The 20292-nt window shown below is 38.6% G+C and overlaps 1 protein-coding gene across 4 annotated transcripts; it reads left to right on the top strand.

Annotated features, from left to right (window-relative positions):
- Positions 1-229: 229 nt before the first annotated feature.
- Positions 230-18652, top strand: smarcc2 (SWI/SNF related, matrix associated, actin dependent regulator of chromatin, subfamily c, member 2). 4 transcript variants are annotated; one of them, XM_041779420.1, is made up of 26 exons: positions 230-344; positions 1035-1154; positions 1752-1837; positions 1965-2046; positions 2644-2736; positions 2940-3009; positions 3087-3156; positions 3359-3434; positions 6051-6295; positions 6418-6542; positions 6671-6724; positions 6946-6983; positions 7072-7202; positions 7768-7839; positions 7938-8051; positions 8167-8320; positions 8414-8530; positions 8620-8682; positions 8785-9043; positions 11091-11252; positions 11340-11401; positions 12633-12753; positions 12836-12999; positions 13086-13220; positions 13321-13678; positions 16522-18652. In XM_041779420.1, exons 1-26 carry the CDS (start codon positions 234-236, stop codon positions 16584-16586), a joined length of 3147 nt encoding a protein of 1048 aa, XP_041635354.1. In that variant the 5' UTR covers positions 230-233; the 3' UTR covers positions 16587-18652. The 4 variants fall into 4 exon arrangements, with proteins under 4 accessions (XP_041635354.1, XP_041635363.1, XP_041635342.1 ...); XM_041779429.1 differs by having other exon boundaries at positions 1971-2046; XM_041779408.1 differs by having other exon boundaries at positions 8167-8530.
- The last annotated feature ends 1640 nt before the right edge of the window (positions 18653-20292 follow it).

Below are 20292 nucleotides of genomic sequence, written 5' to 3' on the forward strand. Positions count from 1 at the left end.
GTTATCTGCTTTTTAAGTAATTTATATGACAAGCCCCTCTACCACTGTTCTCTTAGAATCTTTTTTTATAGCGAGATGTAATCAAAATAAATAAGTCAATATCAAATAATATTACCAACACAACCGCGTCATCTGCCGTTCATCGGTTGATGTTACAGCGCTTTAGATATGTGCAGTACCAGACTTCAGCCACTGGGCGGCAGCCGGCGTCGACTGGTTGTCTGCAGGCAAAGATGGCGGTGCGGAAGAAAGACGGCGGCCCGAATGTAAAATATTTCGAAGCGTCTGACACCGTTTCTCAGTTTGATAATGTCCGCGTCTGGCTGGGAAAGAATTACAAAAAGGTATTGAGCGCATGTTTTGTAACCATACACACTAAGCTTAAATTTCCAGCCTGAAATAAGGGCACTTACCTCTGAGGCAGAGGAGTGACAAAGAGAGGAGGGAGGGTGCTGCTGAACATCCAGCTGTTTGATTCACTCGAGCCGGGATACAAAAGGATGCTGAGACAACAGCTGCACCACAAGCATCCGCGTAGGGTTTTCTCCTCATAACCCTTACGTTTTTGAGACTAAACCTATTCAATAACTGAACATATCCTGACCTGGAGGATATTTCAGTAAAAGCGGTGACTTTAGCCGGCCAGTCTGTTAGCTAGCTAGCTAGTCGGCTAACGGTAATGCAGCTCAGTTCCAGATGTTGGCTCTGTGGCGCGCGGCGCCTGCTGAAGCCATGGCCCGTCTGGGACATCAGTGAGCGGTCTGCTCTGTTTTTACACGCTGATTAACGATTACGATACAACATACCTTCATGAATATGCTTTTAATAATGATAAAATTGACGTGGTTTGCTTTATAAACCCCAGACTAAATATGTAGAATAGAATAATACCAACGCACCTTGAAAAGGTTAAGAAAACAGCAGTGTGCCCCCGAAATATTTTAAATACTTATCATTAATAACACTGTTTAGTGCTGTAGGCGATATTAATGTGTCCTCCTAGTTCTAACTGCCTCTCTGTGTTGTCCTCTCAGTACATCCAGGCTGAACCCCCCACCAACAAGTCTCTGTCCAGCCTGGTGGTCCAGCTGCTCCAGTTTCAGGAGGAGGTGTTTGGACGACATGTCAGCAACCCCCCACTTACAAAGCTGCCGGTATGTCCCGACACCGTAAGACTGTTCAGTACAACATTGTTAAAAATGAGTTGTGTTAACTAAAAAAAAAAAAAAAAAAAAAAGAACAAATATTTCAGGCCAATTATCTGATTTGATAGAACACATTTTTGATTTATAGTGAACAGCACTTCATCACTTTGTGTGTTTTTTGTCATTGTACTCAAATTATAAGTCAATGATCCCTTAATCTGCACTCTTTTCCTAGCCTGCCTATGGACACTAGTAGGGTTGGGTTTTGTTTGGGGTTTTTTCTGTGCTAAATGAATATTTTTGAGAGGAAAAAAGGTTGCTGAAAGTTGGCAGGATAATAAAAAATGATAGGGTATTGTAAATGATTTGCAAAAATATCTGAAAAAGATGCAATGTAAGATAAGAAACTCGATACTCATCCCTAGGCACACAACACATTTGCACCACAAGTGAAGTTACCTAAAATGTATTCCCTCTCAAAACCTTTAGGTAATCAGTTATTACAAAAAATGTTGTATTTTCGACTTGTTTGGGTTTACATTGCAATGCTATTTAATAATTTAAAGACATGAAGTATTCTGAAATTGTTATGTGTTGTGTTGGCAGATGAAATGTTTTCTGGACTTCAAGTCAGGAGGGGCTCTCTGCCACATCCTGGCTGCTGCCTACAAGTTCAAGAGCGACCAAGGATGGTAAGACTTTCTTTCTAGCTGCTAGGATTACTCAGTTAAGAAACCTGTGTAATCTAAATAAAAAGAGCCTAAATGTAATTTGCTATGGAGCCGTTTCATGTGTAACTCCAGTCTAATTTCCTGGTAGGCGCAGGTTTGACTTCCAGAATCCTTCGAGGATGGACCGAAATGTGGAGATGTTCTTGACGATCGAGAAGTCCTTAGTGCAGGTAAGTTTACCACAGAGCTGAATTTTCTATACCCTTGTTACTGACAATTAAAAATGCACATGTAAATATTTTAAAATCACAAATTTGTGAAATGTTTATTATTATTAAAGTTATGTCATTTTAAAGCTTCTTTTCCATCATACACTGTCATAGCTTCTACACATTTTTGCTATAAATATAGATGCTTGAAAAGATAAAACTGTTAACACCTGTGAGTTGGACGATAATTATTTTTCTCTCCTTCTAGAGACACCAAGAGTGAATTATGGAAAGAAAACACTCATTAAGATTTTACATTTCTTCTTTGTCTGAGACATATTTATGCAGTGTTTGAGAATCATGCTGCCTGAGCTTAATGGACAGAAATGATGAAAGGCACCCAGTCATGTGACAAAACCTGTAATCCTGCTTCATCAGTCTTTCAGTGACTCTACAAGATCAGCTAATCTGAGGAGTTTATACTGCTGAGAATTCTTATTTCTGTGGGAATTATTTGATACAGTTTTTAAAAATGAATTGTTTCTAACTATTTAAATATGTATGTGAATTATTCATCAGTATGTTTCCCTCATTTACACATCTGTTGCATCATTTCAGAACAACTGCCTGACGAGACCCGTCATCTACCTGAGCTCTGACATAGAGCCCAAACTGCTCGGCAAACTGAAAGACATCATCAAAAGACATCAGGTATGTGTTGTTAATTATATTTTTTTGTAATTTTTAATTATGAGTTATAAAAAGTCCCCTGCATAAGAGACCCATAGGAAGATTTGAAAATATTTACATGTTTAAAGCATCACTGGTATTTTCTCGTGTTTGTCAAACTAAACAGAGCGGTTAGGATGTTTTTCCAGCTCATATGATAATTGTATTAACTTTATTCTTTGCAGGGTTCAGTTACTGAGGACAAGGCCTCCAGCTCACACATTGTTGTACCTATGCCCAGCAGCCTTGAGGAAGGTGAGACTTTAAATGAGCATTTTGTTTTTTATTTCTCATAAATGTTGCTCTGATGTTTTTACTCTTTCCATCTCCAGAGGAGTGGGTGCGTCCTGTAATGAAGAGAGATAAGCAAGTGCTGCTCCACTGGGGATATTTTCCTGACAGGTGCTGAATTTACAGAGATGTGAACACCATTAAGTATTCAACACCTTACTGTTGACTGTTGCTTGATCTCATAGTAACAGTTTAACACAGTAGATAAGTTGTGTGTCTGTTTTCAAGCTTTTTCTCCCTCTATACACATATTTTCTGACACATTACAGAGATTACATGTACTGAAGTTGTAGTCCTCCTCTGCCTCTTTCAGTTATGATACTTGGATTCCAGCCAGTGAAGTTGAAGCTGCTGTGGAGGATCCTCCCAGCCCAGAAAAACCCAGAAAGGTATTTCATTACTTCATGATCTCTGTTGGTTGTTGCTGGTTTTGTCTGGTATTTAAATTTGTCAAAGTCTGTTCTGTATCTCAAACTTGTGTCCTATATTTTTATATCAATCCTTTATTAAAATGCACTTAACCATTGGTGTAATTGCACATATTTAAGACTTTCTAATATCTTTTTAAACATAATCCTTTTCTTTTTGGTTCAGACCTTTATTGTCTGAATAACATGGATTTATAGATATGGATAAAAAAAAAAAATGTTGTTTTTAAGGCTGCACTGTTACATCTGGATTTTAGACTGCTGTGCATCATTGTGTGTGCATAATTGTAGCCTAAACATCTTTATTCTGGTGTTTTTTATAATCCAGTATAAGTTTGTCTGGAGCACAGAGTTTTGTTTTTGTCTCAGCCTCTTATATTAACACATTAGGCTGAAATGTTCACAGATCTTAATGCCTCCTCGTCAGGATGTTTAACATATTTTCTGTACAGCTTCTCCACTGAATGTTGAGTTGGTTCAACACAAACACAGATATTTATTTTGTCTCTTTTATTTTGAAAGATTCAAGCATTTTTGTTGAATTTGCATTCTTTTGCAAAGATAGCACTTTATTGAGGTCATAAGGTCATAACAAAGGTCATAACAAAAGAGAATTGTGGTAAATACAATAATTTGAACAAAAGTTAGAAGTAAAAACAAAACTAAAATTAGACTAAAATGTATAGAAGAGGTGTATACATTTAATATCCTGTGCAGTCATAAGCAATTAAAGTGACAGGTGTTTTTGTAAAGTCACATGGTACACAGCAGTCAATTATATACACAGATTAGTATGACATGAACATGGGGTTGTACAAAAATAATCCAATAAGAATGGGACGTTAGATGTGCGTAAAAAGGAAGCAGATAAACAGAACAGTTTGGTATTGTGGTATAAATATTAATATCACTTATGAATGTCTTTGGAATAATAGAAGAAGCATGCATGAGTTCAAAAGTTAAGGTGCAGTAAAAATATAATATAATATAATATAATATAATATAATATAATATAATATAATATAATATTATATATGTAGCATGTGATTGGACTGGTGTTACAGTTTAAGGAGTGACCATGTTGGTTGGTGACTTTCTTAACCAACTCTGTCAGTGATTGTCACCACTAAAGTGAATGTTAAAGACACTGAAATGTCTTGATAAATACCATTTTGTTTATTCTTCATTATAAATATCTTGAATTTTTACATTCTTATAAAAAAATGTAACTAAACAAAGAAAAATTCAGTAGGACTATTTTTGTCTTGGACATTTGTTGAAACTTCAACAACCACAGACACATCTCGGCAAGAGGACACCTCTTAACAAAGACTCTGTTTGAATCACAACACCTGCAGCCTAGCAGCAGTAAGCCATGCAAGCAAACAGTCCCCAAAAGTACAAAAAGTTCAGCATCTAAACTGTATGAGAAAAACAATCTGTAAAGTCTTCGGATTCATTTATTCGTCAGATTTTTTTTTTAGGTTGCTGCTGTAGGTTTAACGTTACCTGCTGTCCTCCTATTTTAATGCTCCAGGTGTAGTAAAGATTGATTATTTCTGCTTTTGTTTGTGGTACTTTGTTTGACAGCTGATTCCTATTTACCAAGTTATTTATTGTCTATTTATTTATGTTAATAGTCTGAACATTGATTATTCATTCATTTTTATATATTAATTCAATTATGCTATATAATGTCTAATATAGTAATGCTATCTTTAGTTTTAGCTGGATATTAAGAAACCTATTTTTAACAGATTTTTTAAACCTGTAACTTTACTTATTGATATTTATCTATTTACATTTTTTCTTTAAATAATCTTAAATACTTTATTATTGTTGGAATGATTTTTTAGGTAGATCACAAACTCCAGTTTGACCTGGCATTCCCAGTTTGGTAACGTTTCATACTTCTCCTCTGCCTTAGCATTGGAGAATGGATTTCTGTGTTGAGTTGGAACGTGTAGAAGCAGACCTTTCTCTGGCACTTAACTGAACCTTAAACTCAAAGCAGTATCAAAGGCTCTTATTACAATTCAGAGAAACTCGTACTCGTTGGATTCTCACAGAGATATGATCAGAAAGGCAGTGAGGCATTTAAAATTGTTGCACTGAATTCACACGATGATGAGCCATTTAATTCTGTTTACTTACAGTAGAAAAAGTCTCCTTAAGATTAAAACTGTTAACTGACATGATGTTTATGTGCAGTTGCATATCATCCCTTCACTGACTGCTGCTTTTATGCAATTATTAATTATATATTTTCTCAACATTATACTTGCCACATGCATAACATTTAACTTGTTTACTGTTTTTCATGTCTCTGTTGATTATTTTAATGTAAAAATAAAACATCAAAAGCTTTTCTGAACACTTAAAGTTCAGTCACTTTTAATGTAGCTCTTACGACATAAATATAATGGTTTGTCAGTTATAAAACAGAAACGGTATCCAGACCCCAAACCTCACCGACTTATTAGACAGTGCACTGCTTTATCTGTTATGCTAATATGCACTCAGGTGGATGACACATTTCAGCCCTGGTCACACACTGTATCGTTCTCTCATCCACAGGTCCATGCCAAGTGGATTTTAGATCTTGACCAGTATAATGAGTGGATGAACGAGGAGGATTATGAGGTGGGTGAGGGCTGCCCAAAGAGGAAGAGGATCTCAGCCAAGACACTGACTGATGAGGTCACCACACCTGATGAGCGTCGGGACAAGAAACCTGGCAGTGCAAAGAAGAGGAAGCGGTCGCCATCACCGTCCCCTACACCCCCGCCGCAGGAGAGCAAGAAGAAGAATACCAAAAAAGGGTCTGTTGCCTCATAATTCACATCATCTGCAAGATAATAAGTGTTACTTTAGATGTTTGCCTCATAATCAGGAACATTAAATGCAATAAAACAATGTATTTTGTATGTATGTGTGTGAGCAGCCCAACAACCCCATACACCAAGTCCAAGCGGGGGCAGAGGGAGGAGGAACAGGAGGATATGAGTAAAGATATGGATGAAGCATCACCCATTCCAGCTTCTGAAGATGGAAACCCAGCAAAGACAAGTACAAAGACCAAAAATGCCACATATATAAACAGGAGCTCACTTCCAACATTCATTAACCATTGAATTGACCTTACCTTCTCTTTGGGCTTTGAATTTGTCGTCAACATTGTCTTTACTTTCTTTTAGATAACACAAAGAAGGACTCTGATTCAACTCCAGTGAAGGGAGGAACAGATATGGGTAAATGAAAAGTTTCTGTGCCTCCCCCAACATGGCCACCTCAGACTAATTTATAAAGAAAACAACTCAGTCTGTGAATAATGATTCATATAAAACAGTAGAAAGGCAGCAGATCTCCACCTTGACTCACCAGAACTTGGAAAGGGCTTTCTTTTCATCCAAGTGTTAATCTTTAAACTGGCCATTTACATTAACCCATTATTTTTCCTTAATTTGAACAGATGAGCCAGAAGACGAGTCCATGGAAACAACAGGCAAGGTAAGAAAGTTTGTAAGAGTTCAGGAAACATGACAGAGGGGACGCTGTAAACCCATCCATCATCTTGAATGTGTTTGTGCCCAAACAGGAGGAGGAGGAAGGCTCACCCAGTGTAAAGGGTGAACCAGTGAAAGGTGCGGACCTTCACGAGGATAACGTGACTGAGCAAACTCATCACATCATTATACCAAGCTATGCTGCCTGGTTTGACTACAACAGGTAAGGATATATTGGGGCTTTTATGTCTCCATTCATAAAGAAGGGCATTGGATAGAGTCAAAAACAGGAAGGAGAGAGAGGGGGAAACATCCGGAAAAGTAGTCGCATGCTGGACTAGAACCCTGGCCGTCTGCATACATATGGCTTGCCTGAAGGTCTTTGCACACTGAGTCTGTTCAATCTCATGTTGTCCTAATCATGTTTGCACACTGATGCTGAGACTTTAGTCTGCCATTATTTTTTGGAACAGGTTCAATTTTATGCAAATTTTCACATCAGATCAAGTCATTTAGGTGGGGGATTGATCTGCATTGACCTGCATGCCAGTGTGAAATGTGAGAAGCACCAGTGCTAAGCAGCGCAAAAATTGTTTTACTTTCTCTTTGTTTGTGTCCTGAAAAGTCTTTTATTGAATTTTAAATGGTGTGCACATAGTCTGTAAAATCTTAGATAGTCTCAGTGCTCAGGTGCAGAGAGGTTGAGATACATCTCATAAAGTCAGAAGTTAGTCTTGCCGATGTACTTCAGCATTGAATCCTCATCTTTCCATCAATGTTTCCTGCAGTGTTCATGCCATTGAGCGCAGAGCTCTGCCAGAGTTCTTCAATGGGAAGAATAAATCCAAAACCCCAGAGATGTAAGTATCCCATCAATTAAAGGCGAAAAAGCAGTGGTAAAACATTCACTCATCTTTCTAATACATTTTTTTTTTACTGATGAACTTTCTTATTTCAGTTACCTGGCGTACAGGAACTTCATGATTGACACCTACCGACTGAATCCTCAAGAGTACCTGACCTCCACTGCCTGCCGCAGGAACCTGGCAGGTGATGTGTGTGCAATCATGAGGTTTGTTGAAACTAAATATTTTTAGTCATCCATAAATTCAGCTGTCCAGTTTCCACACTGTCATTATTTTAGTCAAACTTCTATCAGTGATGTACATGTGTTTTTTCTGCTGCAGAGTCCACGCTTTTCTGGAGCAGTGGGGTCTGATCAACTACCAGGTGGACTCTGAGAGTAGACCCACACCCATGGGTCCTCCACCCACTTCTCACTTTCATGTCCTGGCTGACACTCCCTCCAGTCTGGTGCCTTTGCAGCCCAAGACATCTCAGGTCCCCATTCACAAACACACAGAGACAAACAGGCACACGCACACATCATCTTTGTTATGTTTACATTGTCCCTCTGTCACTGTGTGCCTGCAGACTCCTGCCACCCAGCAGATGATGTCCTTCCCTGATAAAGTGAAGGATAAACCAGCAGATCTGCAAAACTTTGGGCTGCGCACTGATATGTACAGCAAGAAGAGTGGCTCTACAAAGGTACATGCTCAGCAGAAGGCATTACTAAATGATCATACTGCTGCTTTCAAGTCATCACTGATAAAATTGATGTTAATGTCTTTGCACAGAGCAAGAGTGCAGCCAGCTCTATGAGGGATTGGACAGAACAAGAAACACTACTACTTCTAGAGGTAAAAAATATCCTTAAAATGAACTTTGTGAGGAAAATAGTTGCTCTGTTTGGTGTCAAGTATGAAAAAGATATGGCTAAAAACAGCTTACTCCTTCCACAGGGCCTGGAGATGTACAAGGATGACTGGAACAAGGTGTCAGAACATGTGGGCAGCCGCACTCAGGACGAGTGTATCCTGCACTTTCTGAGGCTGCCCATAGAAGACCCTTACCTGGAGGACCACTCATCGTCCCTGGGGCCACTGGCCTATCAGCCAATTCCTTTCAGCCAAGCAGGAAACCCCGTCATGAGCACAGTGGCCTTCCTTGCCTCTGTGGTTGACCCGCGTGTGGCCTCAGCTGCAGCCAAATCTGCTCTGGGTAAGGGTGAATACCTTTTTTGAAACAGCCTACTGGTAAGCACAATTTACTACTACGTTGAGGACAGTGTAGACATGTGGTAATAACTGGCTTCTTAAAGCTATACTGGGCAACTGTCAGAGTGGGTTTCATTGGTTCTGTACTTTAGTACTTGTCTTTTGGATGAAAACAAACCACAATGCTTCCCCTTCTCCCCCAGTGAGGTGACCAAGTGCAGCCATTCATAGGACTGATCTACATGCAGATATCCGGCCCAAAGTTGATGAGAAGCCGTGTGCAACTATCAGACTGTAATATGCACAAAAATCTAGAGTTTTGGTCTTTTGTCATCAATGTTAAAGCCGCACAGTGAATGGTGACATTAGACCACTACTGTAACAGAGTTATAGACAGCTGGAGCAGAAACAGGGATAATCGTATCTCCCTGTCTCCCCATTGGCTGAAAATTTATCATGGTAGGGAGGTATCAGTAGCAGAAAAGGTAAATCTCCCTGACAAATCACACCCTGCGAACCACTCTGACATCAACACAGCACTTTTGGAGGTGCCCTGCTCATGATCAGGGCCATTTGAGCGTGGCTTGGCTCGGCCAAACTGGTGATGGAAAAGCAAATCAGCACAGCTTAGTTTGGCTTGGTGCCGCCAAAAGCTGTAGTGGAAAAGCCCCATTAGTTGTAATCATGGTTTAATATTCATTGTAAAGTATCCCTCAGCCCACCTGCAGTACCTCCAGGGCTGTGACCCACTCTTTGGGAAGCACTGCTTTAGGCATAAAAACACAAGAAAGTTTTCCATTTAGCAAACCTTTAAAAGTCTGTACAAAGAAGTCCCGGCATTGCCACAAAGAGGTGACAATTACTGATTCTTTTCAGGTGAACATTTTATTAACAATTATAATAAATGTATTTGTATAGCACTTTTAAAAACATGGGTTTACAAAGTGCTTTGACATGTGCAGAAGCAAACAGATGAACTAAACAACAAACCCAAACAAAAGACATGAAGACGTGACATGCAAACAACATCAGCAGAATCCAAGCATTTAAAGAATCTAACCAAAAATAAGGATGGGATAATAATTCATGAACATCAAAATACATCAAAACCTAAACGACATGTGATGCCATGCAACCTAAGACATCACAGACATCAATCAGGCATGATTGGCATGAAACCATACTACACAACTAAGACATCATGAACATCATCGGGATGCAGGCAAGACACAGACATCAAGTACCATAAAAACGATAGGAACCCAGGCAATGCAGGAACCCAGCTACATAGGCTGAGACTGAGAGGACCAGAATTAAAGATGTGAGAAATTAAAAGAAACAAGAAGATAAAAAAACAAAACAGGAGATAAATGAGAAAAAGCAGTAAAATGTAAATAAAGAGGGCAAAAACAGAGAGTAAAGCAAGATAAAACAAGCACTAAAACTGTAAAAGCAGTAAAATTGATAAATATTTTAACAAAGGTAAACAAAAAGGAGGCAATAAAGATATAAAAGCAATAAAGTGAGGAAGACTAACGATAAAAACTGCCAAGGGGCAAGGAAATAAATTGAGGTTGACAGGGAGTAAAGGTGTGATTAAGAGGAATTAAATAAGATGAGAAACTGAAATGGGTAAGGATCTGTGAGAAGATAAAAACCAAATAAGAAGAAGATGACATCACATAAAAACAAGTCTATAAAAATGAGTTTTAAGAAGTGATTTAAAAGATGTTGATGATTCTGCATGCCTTATCTCCTAGGGCAGGTCGTTCCAAAGTCGAGGGACCCTGATGGAAAAGGCCCTGTCACCTTTAGATTTGAGTCTCGACTTTGGAACGACCAGGAGGTCTCTTTTTAAGCCTCTAGTAAAATCGTTTAACCAGGGCTGGGGAACTTTGTTTGACTTTAATGGATTAGAACCCTTTTAAGCACAAGAAAGCCTTACTGATAACTTCCGTATAATATATTCCTGTTCACTGTATTACATTTTTTCATCCCTAAATCTTCATTTTATAGTGCATATATTATATTAATCTTCTCTCCCCTTTCAGAGGAGTTCTCTCGCATGAAGGAGGAGGTACCTGCAGCGCTTGTTGAGGCTCATGTGCGACGAGTGGAAGAGGCAGCCAGGGTCAGTGGAAGGCAGGACCCGTTGTACGGACTGGAGGGGAGCGGGATAGCAGGCACTGGGCTTGAGGAGGGAGAGAGGCCTGGTAGGGTGGACTCAAACACACATAGGCACACAGCACCTTTGCATGGAAAACTGAAAAATCAACTAAAAGGGTATGACTTCTCTGCAGATGAGAGCAGTGATGAAAGCAAGAGTGACAGCCAATCAAGTGAGGAGAAAAGGGAGGCAAAGGTATGTTGCATATTTGTCATGATGTTAAAACTCAAGAGTTCTGCTGCAAGGCTCATCATGATGTTTACTAGGGGTGTAAGAAAATATCGATACACTGATATATTGCGATATTTCGCGGCGCAATATTGTATCGATATTTTAAAATGCAGTATTGATATTGTATTAATTAATGATTTACTTTCTTGGTGCAGTAGTTTGTGGTGTAATTTCACCCCCTGACTGCTAGTTGGTGGCCGGCACCGCCAGCTGGCAGCAGGCAGTTGACTCTTCCCTCTGCTCCTCTGCTTAGACAATGAGATCACCATCTGAGCGGGCTGGTTGCTCGTGCCTACCGCTGCAGTGCAGCTTCTGCTGCATTCGTAGCAGATATGTGGACTTATTTTGGCTTCCAAAACATTAAAGACGGTACAAACTTAGACAGGAGTCAAGTCGTTTGTAAGATATGCCACGCCAGAGTAAATTACTCAGACAACACGACAGACCTGACAACATAGAGATAGCTTAGCGATCAACAGCTAACGTGAAAGAAGCCTGCTGAAGCTACCGCTGGTTTTTACTCATGCAACCATAAATACAGTCAATACTTTGTTTTATTTGTAAGGACCTGCACCGTGTAGTGCACGTTAGCAATCACGGCTTCCGTATTACGATCAAAACACTTGCCCGTCACGTCATGTCCTCTCAACAAAGTCCATCAGTCCTTAAAGCTGGACATGAGGATTAGCTTGTGTCCCACAGTCTCTCTCCACAAGCACCTTGTCACTACACAAAGGCATACAAGCTGATATACAGTGAAATAGAAAAGATTTGAGTACATTTACTCTATATTAATTTATTTTTCCAATTTTCTCATAAAAATCCTGAAAGCATTTTAATTCACTACAACAAATGGGAAAATCTTCATCTTCAGATTGCATGCAGGACCATATATTTTATAATACACTATATATTTTTTATTTATATACTATACATATAAATCTAATACATTTTTATTAATAGATTAATTCTGTTATTTTCCACATTAACTTCAAATTTCATAGCTGTTTTATATATTTTTTTATTAATAGATATAAAACACACGCATATACATACAAATATATATAAATATCGCAATATATTGCCCTGCTCATAGTATCGCAAATATCGATATCTGCACCCCTGTATCGGGATATGTATCACATCTCCAGATTCTTGCCAATACACACCCCTAATGTTTACTTTGCCCACTCAGGACAGCAAAGATGGAGCCCCAGAGGAAGAGGAGAAGCAGGCAGAGAATGGGAAGAAAGAAGAAGAGAGAGGAAGAGAACAAGAAGGAGAGAGAGAGGGGGACAAGGCAGAGTCAGAGATGGGTATGACAGAATATCTGTTATTGACAGGACATAAAAACAATGTTTTTCAGTGTCAGTAAAAATATAACTTTTTTTGTCTCAGGGGATGGGGAGAAGGAGAAGGATGGAAAAGAAGGCACAGAGGAGGGACAGAAAGAAGCAGAGAGCGAAGGAGAAAGGAAAGCAAAGGTGGAGCGTGATGTGGGAGAGGGCAACCTGGCCACTGCTGCAGCATCCGCACTCGCTGCTGCTGCTGTAAAAGCAAAGGTAGAGTTATTTTCAGTGGCTGAGACATTCTTTGTCCTTTTCACTTTTCTTTTTCTCAATTTTAATTCTTCTCTTTCTCTGCACAGCATTTGGCTGCTGTGGAAGAGAGGAAGATCAAATCTCTTGTTGCTCTGCTGGTGGAGACCCAGATGAAAAAGCTGGAGATTAAACTGCGACACTTTGAAGAACTGGAAACCATAATGGACAGAGAGAGGGAGGCTGTAAGCAATGGATGCTGGGATTTGTATTATAGCAAAAGAAAGTCAAAGGTCTTACAGCTCAAACCTCTCACTCTTGATATTCTTTTGTGTCTGTGTGTAGTTGGAGTACCAGCGTCAGCAGCTGCTGGCTGACCGTCAGTCCTTCCACATGGAGCAGCTCAAATACGCTGAGATGAGAGCCCGCCAGCAGCACTTCCAGCAGATCCAGCACCAGCAGCACAGCCAATCTGGGGGTTCTCATTCCAATCAGGCTGCCTCGGGCCAGCCACCCCAAGGTCAAAGTCAGCAAGCTCCAAGCACACCAGCGCCACAGTCGGCCCCCAGTCCCGCTCCTCCAGCCTCATCTGGCCCACCCCCTGAGCCCCAGTCGACTCAGGGTGCTCACACCTCGCCCCCTTGCCCCCCAAGTCAGGCCCCAGGTGCCCACTCTAGCTCCAGCTCTACCCCTGGACTCCACGGTGAGTATCATATCAAAGCACAAAAGAGCAGCTCTCAAAAGCTTTCATGTTATAAAAACAGACTTTATGGCTTTTATTCCACATTTGAAGAATATACATTTTGTTTTTGTGATCAGATATTTTTTTATTTTCATTATGAAGGTTAAGTCTCTTCCTTCATTTGTGAGGCCCACCAGGGCCACTTGCTGTACAACACTTTTTGTTGTACAGCACCTATAAAAAGTATTCACTCTCTTGGATGTTCTACCCCTTTATTGGTTTTATGAATCATCTCTCTCTCTCTCTCTCTCTCTCTCTCTCTATCTATATATATATATATATTTTTTTTTTTTTGTTACAAAAATTTGACTAAAAAACCTCTTTAATATCAAAGTGAAAACATGATTTCTACAAAGTAATTTCAATAAAATAAAAATACATAATACAAACTAAGTGACTGCATAAATATTCTCAACTGGCTAAAATACACCTTCCTCCAGCTAAGGTCCCTTCTTGGGTTAAAACTGAGCAGCAGTTGGTATATCCCTTTTCTATTGAGACGTTCCTTTCACAGACAGACAGGCCGGCTCCAATTAAAGATCCTGTGCTAGTCTTTGCTAGAGAATCCTGGCAAAGGGCACACCAAATAACAAAATCTGATCCATCGTTAACAGCTAGATCCTCCTTATGGTATAATAAAGAGCTCTTAATAGATAAAAAGAGTATTGTTTGGCATAAATGGATTGGAGCCGGCATTCACACTATTAGAGATGTGATGGATGAGGCAGGAATCAGCTCATTTGATGAAATTAAAAACAAATATAAGCTGGGTAACTCTTAATTTTGGAAATTTTTACAAATTAGACATTGCATCCTTGCAAATAAAAATTATATGCTCAAAGGGAACACAGGCATTCAGGAGATTTCACTTAAGATAGAACAGAAAACTAAGGGAGCATCAAAATTTTATGAATAAGTTAGAAGTACACAAGTGCCAAAACTGGATAGATTGAAGAGGTGTTGGGAGAGGGACCTGGATCAGGAGATCTCAGATGATAACTGGAAACAAATATTTGCTTCATGGTTTTGCCATTCACGTGAAGCACAATCACAACTAATGTTTTATAAGATTTTAAACAGAGCCTATTGGTCTCCCTCTAAATTAGCACAACTTAAACTCAGGAACAGTGACACATGCTGGAGATGTGAAAAAGAGGTGGGGACCCCGGGTATATATGGTATATCACTGTGATAGGACAGGAACAATGTGGGTTAAAATAATTCCTTTCCTGAATAAGTTGTTTGATATTCATTTGATTAAAAATCCCACTTTATGCCTTTTTGGAATACTACCAGATAATGTTGAAATATCAAAACGAAAAAAATTGTGGTGCCGTCTAGCCCTGATGACTGGCTGTAGGATTATCTTGCACCATTGGAAATCATCCAATTTGTCTACTTTTAAAGAATAGCTAGAGCTGTTGAGCACAATGGCAAGCTATGATCAGGTAATTCATAGAGTGGCTGGGAAGGAGGACCTCTTTCTTGATGTGTGGGGCCCTTTTCTAACGCATTTGATGGTTACTAAGGAATGAAGCTGTTTAATCTGTTTATTATCTAAATATTATCTGCTTGGATTTCCTAGGGTTTACGTTTTGCTCATGTTTTTGTTTCTTTCTCCATTCTGGCTTAAGTTGAGCATTATTGCTAGAAAATGGACTTTCTTTTGTGTTAGTAAAAAAAAAAAAAAAAAAAAGAAAAGACATAACTCAGCAAGATGTGAAGTAATGTATATTTCATGACAAGTTGTAATGTGATAACTGATGTCTTTCTGTAAATGTGTTTCCAAAAAACAATTTAAAAAAAAGAAATGGAAGGAAGAAATGGTTTGAAGACAACAAGGTGAATGTTCTGGAGTGGCAGAGTCAAATAGAAAGGTGTGGCTGGATTTGAAAAGAGCTAGTCACACCCGATTCCCTATCAATCTCACAAAGCTTGAATTGCAGTGTCCAGATGTGCAAGCCTGATTGAGGCTTGACGAGGGTGAATATTTATGCAGTCACTGACATTTATTTATCCGCTTAACTCTGCTTTTAACACCCCTTCTCCCCTTAACAGATGGATGTAAAATTAACCACATTTTTCTGCGGGTTGATTTGATTAAAGTTAGTCCTCTAGAGTCAGTAATAAGAGTAGTGTCCCTTCTAGCCAACTGCTATCCTTTGTTGTGGTGTGTTTTTATTAAAGCAATCATCTATCAAGGAATAGCAGACTGATGCTATTTGTAATTGGCCACTCAGATTTTAGTATTTAACACAGCTGTGAACAAAAATTACAGTAAGTTACAGATGCAGATTGCAAATAAATGTTAGGCTTTTACATTCTAATCTGTCTTTTTTGTTTGTTTGTTTGTTTTTATGTCTAAAGGAAAGTCTTAATCTCAAAACAATAACCTGCGAGGTAAAATGATTAAAAATGGGAAAAGTAGAACATTGTTCCCTGTTTGAGCTGATGTGCATTTTTTGCATTTTAACTGATCTAGCCAGTAATGCCATTAGTAGAAATGTTTGGGGTTATGTCAGAACACTCACCAGATAATCAATAACCAGTACTTCAAGGTTTTTTAGTGGTAAATTAAAATAATTCTGCATTTGTTAAACCTTTCTCTTCTGCTCAGACAGCTTGCAATACTGCATAACATTTGTTCATTGTGTCTGGTTGATGTGGAATATTTCATAATATTTTTCCTTGTATTCAAACTGTTTGTCCTGTTACACAGTAAGTCTACCTGAAACTATCCAGATTATTACCAGCTCCTAAAGCAGTCATAAAATTTCTCTCCTCTTCCCTTATTTCATCATCAGAGTCCAGCGCCCCTCACCATGGAGATTCACTCCACCCCTCCACTCCTGTCCCGCCTCCACAGTGAGAGAGAGAAACCGCCTGAGGATCTGATCAATGACTCTGACCACTTTGAATCCTGCCTGTATCATCTGAAATGAAGAAGTCATAAATTGAAGGAAAAGAACACATTTTACATGATCAGCTTTTATTTTCTATGTTTATTTTTCTTCTGCAAGACAATTTGTTGTGAGAAAGACAAAAAATACAGTCCAAGTGAAACCACCTCTACTTTGAATAACTGATGAAAATGAAGAAGTCCTCAAATTTGATTCTACACGTGAAGAAGTCTAAAAAGAACCATTCATCCTGCTTGGTCTATTGGACGGCAACATCTCACACCCTGATTTTAAGCTCTACATCGGGTATCAGATGGGCTATAAGGGTCTGAACAGCCTGCTGGCACTGACGAAGAAAAGACTCATCTCTTGTTTTCAGTGTTATGAAAATTGTTGCATTTGTTTTCTGCAATGGTTTGTCACCGCTTGTGAAGTTTTATTCTTCATAGTTTCTCTCCCCTTTGTACTGAAGGTACTGATGAAAAGTTATGTCAGAAAAAATGCACTTTGAACCTTGGTCTTTTTGAAAGACTTGACATCCATGAAATTGAACTACAGCACTTATATTGCCTTTTTCTTGTCTTAAATGCTTTTTTGCATTCTGGAGGATTTGAAAACTTGATTGGGAGTATTAATTTTTCCTCTTGATTTTATTACATGGATGAACATTCTCTGTACAGGGTCAGGCCTGAAGGTCTTGTGTCTAAAACCAACTTTTCTCTCTAGAATAAAGGCAGTATGTCTAACCAATGAAAAAAGTAGCCAGTTAGAAATTATGTAAAGCTGGTTGAAAAAATGTACTGTAAACTGGAAGTTCTGTTACAAAATCCTTTAGTTATTCTGTAATAATATTTAAAGTAGTGACAGCATGAGACCATCATCCTGGAAAGACTTCTATTTAACAATAATAATATTGTCCCCCATTTCAGCAGCACTTAAAGAATAACATGAGAAAACTCATGTTTGACAAATCTGGATGAATTCAAAGCATCCATGTCAGATATTTGTGAGGAATGTAATTTTGTTCAAAAAGAGCAAATTAAAAAAGAGGTCTGAAAGGAGAAAATATACCAGCGACCACACTTAGCTTGTTTTTTTATTCGTGAACTGACATTATGTTTCTTGCTAAACCAAAATGTTTTTATAATTATGTTTATCACATTTATTCAGTGAGTTTTATTACGGTTGCTCAGTAAATGAAGAGGATTTTTTTTTTTAAAGCAGCTTGTTTTTTCGTCGGTGCATTTCAAGTTACACGTGGAGGAAATGTCAAAGCTGTCCAAAAACAAGGGAGCTCGCACCTTAAAAACTGACAACAGATGAGTTGTGTCTTTAATATCGGCAACAGTATCCTCACTTTATATCCTATTGATCATTTTGTATTTTTTACTGTTTTTCCATCCTCTTTATTTGATATGTCAACATTGTACCTGTATATTCTTACCTTTGTAGCCTATATTTACCCTCTCCACTGTTGTGTATGATGTGGGCAGCTCTGCTGGATCTGCCTGAGATGTGACTGTGAGCATGTGTGTATGTGGACGCATGCCATTAAGATCTGTTAACATTACCATTCAGTTTTTTTTTCAGTGCCGTTTACTGTTTGTTGCAAAATTTGAATAATAATAATATAAAAAACATGCTTTGTTCTGCATAAGGCACGTCATGTCAGTGTCATGAAATATAACCCAGTCAGATGGTGAAACTTTACAGTTAATGTCCGTCATGCCAGTTTTGCAGACCTCACCATGGTTGTGAGAGTCAATGGACTTCTTTAATCTGTGTTATTACTACATTGTGTGGATTTTGTGATATGAAATAAGTGTCTGTTCAGTTTCTGTATGTTTTTCACTATGCTGGAGGTAGCAGCAGTTGCATTGATTATTATACAATAGAAATCAATTTTTCCTCAGTAAAAATCATCACATTAGTGCTGACAGATACTCTGGCAGTTTGTATTAAACATGGCGAGGCAAATGAGGTTCAGGTTTTAATTACAACATGTTGGGGGGAAAAAATAAAGATTTGAAGAGGAGTCATTGTGGCAAGTGTTTTTGTTACAGACTGGTAACTCAAATAAAACAGTAACTGTAAATCTACAGGTTTTTTTTTTATTAAATGTAATCAATTTGCATCCTTTAGGAGCACCTAAAGTCACAAGTATTAACTCTAACTCACTGAATAACTTCTCTCATGGTGCAAATTCGCCTTACATCTTAAACAACAATCCACCAGAAACATTAGCAAAAGAAGCCCAGCAGGGATCACTGCCACATAAACGCATCTTTCATTCATTCATTCAAAGCTTTACTTATTCTGAAAAGGACATTGAAGTTTCCCTCATTTCCAATGTTGTCAAGATTACAAACACATTAGAACACGCAAGAAAAAACAACAGTCAAATACAATCAGTCAAAACCAGCAGAAATCAATTTAAAAAATAGCATTTGGAAACAAAATGACTGGAAACAAAGGTCCTAAACTCTGCAAGAGAGGATAGGACTTCGATATTTATTTGTTGGAGGGTGTTCCATGAGCTTAGGGCATCAAAGGAAAATCTAAAACACATCTTAACACTCTGCCCAGGGGCATGCTGGGAATGCCCACACATCCCCCCTGATTTGAAAGCACATTGGCTGGAGCTCAGATCAATTGGCTTTTTCCAGGGTTGAGCTAACATTGGTGGATTAACTAGGTCAAATAACCCACTGAAGACAACTTCACTTATTACTGAGTTAAATGACACTTTAGGAGTTTAAATCAACTCTGAAATGTTTTACCCTGAGATTTCAACATTCCAGTTTTTGCTGTGTACAACAGTTGTTTTGGAATGTGATGAAGGATCATTCTCTTGATGTGTGCTACCGAACAGAGGTGGAGAAAGCACAAGACTATTGTGCTCAGGTAGAAGCACAGTTTCTCTGGTTAAAACTTAAGTAGCATTAAAAGTACCCATTTCAAAATGTACTCAAAAAAAGTACAAGTACCCAAAACACTTCTCAGTTACAGTACTTTAAGTAAATTTAATAAGTTACTTTCCACCCCTGGCATCACTACTGCCATGCCTTTTTTCACAAGAATATTTTTACACAGAGCTAACTTCCTGTAATGTTTTCATGCTTAATAACAGGAGATGTTTTTATGCATCTCAGAGGATGAAATCGTAATGATTAAGTTCTTTCTTTTCTTATTTGATAGCCACAGAACAATATTCACTGAAGTTGTAAGAATTATAATGATTAAAAAAAAAATTCTATGAATTAATCAGTCCATCAAGTGCACAGATTATCCCATTTGGGGTTGCAGGGGGGCTGGAGCTGACGACAGCTGCCCTTGGGTGAGAGATGGACTGGTCACATTTCAGGGCAATTTAGTGTCTAATGGGAAAACCACAGTATGCAAAGAGGACTCATGTATGCACTGAGAGAGCATGCAGACTCCACACAGAAAGGCCCTGTCTGACAGGGATTCCAACAAGAAACCTTCTTGTTGTGATGTGACAGTGCTAACTGCTGCACCACCTTGAAGCCCCTCTTTGAGTTTATTTACTACTTATTTCCATCTTTGTTTCACACAAGACCTACAAAATAGAATTTTCTTCGAAGTTTCTTAATATCACACATCGAAAAAAAAAAAATCAGTGATCTTTTTTATTCAAGAGTAAAACTCGAAGCC

This window comes from Cheilinus undulatus, linkage group 3, assembly GCF_018320785.1.
Source record: "Cheilinus undulatus linkage group 3, ASM1832078v1, whole genome shotgun sequence".
In the NCBI taxonomy this organism is placed as follows: Eukaryota; Metazoa; Chordata; class Actinopteri; order Labriformes; family Labridae; genus Cheilinus; species Cheilinus undulatus.

Bases quoted from the DNA above. Each gene is read 5' to 3' on its own strand.
- smarcc2 (XM_041779408.1), top strand. From the start codon at position 234: ATGGCGGTGCGGAAGAAAGACGGCGGCCCGAATGTAAAATATTTCGAA. The intron at 2,047-2,643 runs GTAAGTTTACCA...GCATCATTTCAG, and splicing joins TCGAGAAGTCCTTAGTGCAG to AACAACTGCCTGACGAGACC. The intron at 3,435-6,050 runs GTATTTCATTAC...TCTCATCCACAG, and splicing joins GCCCAGAAAAACCCAGAAAG to GTCCATGCCAAGTGGATTTT.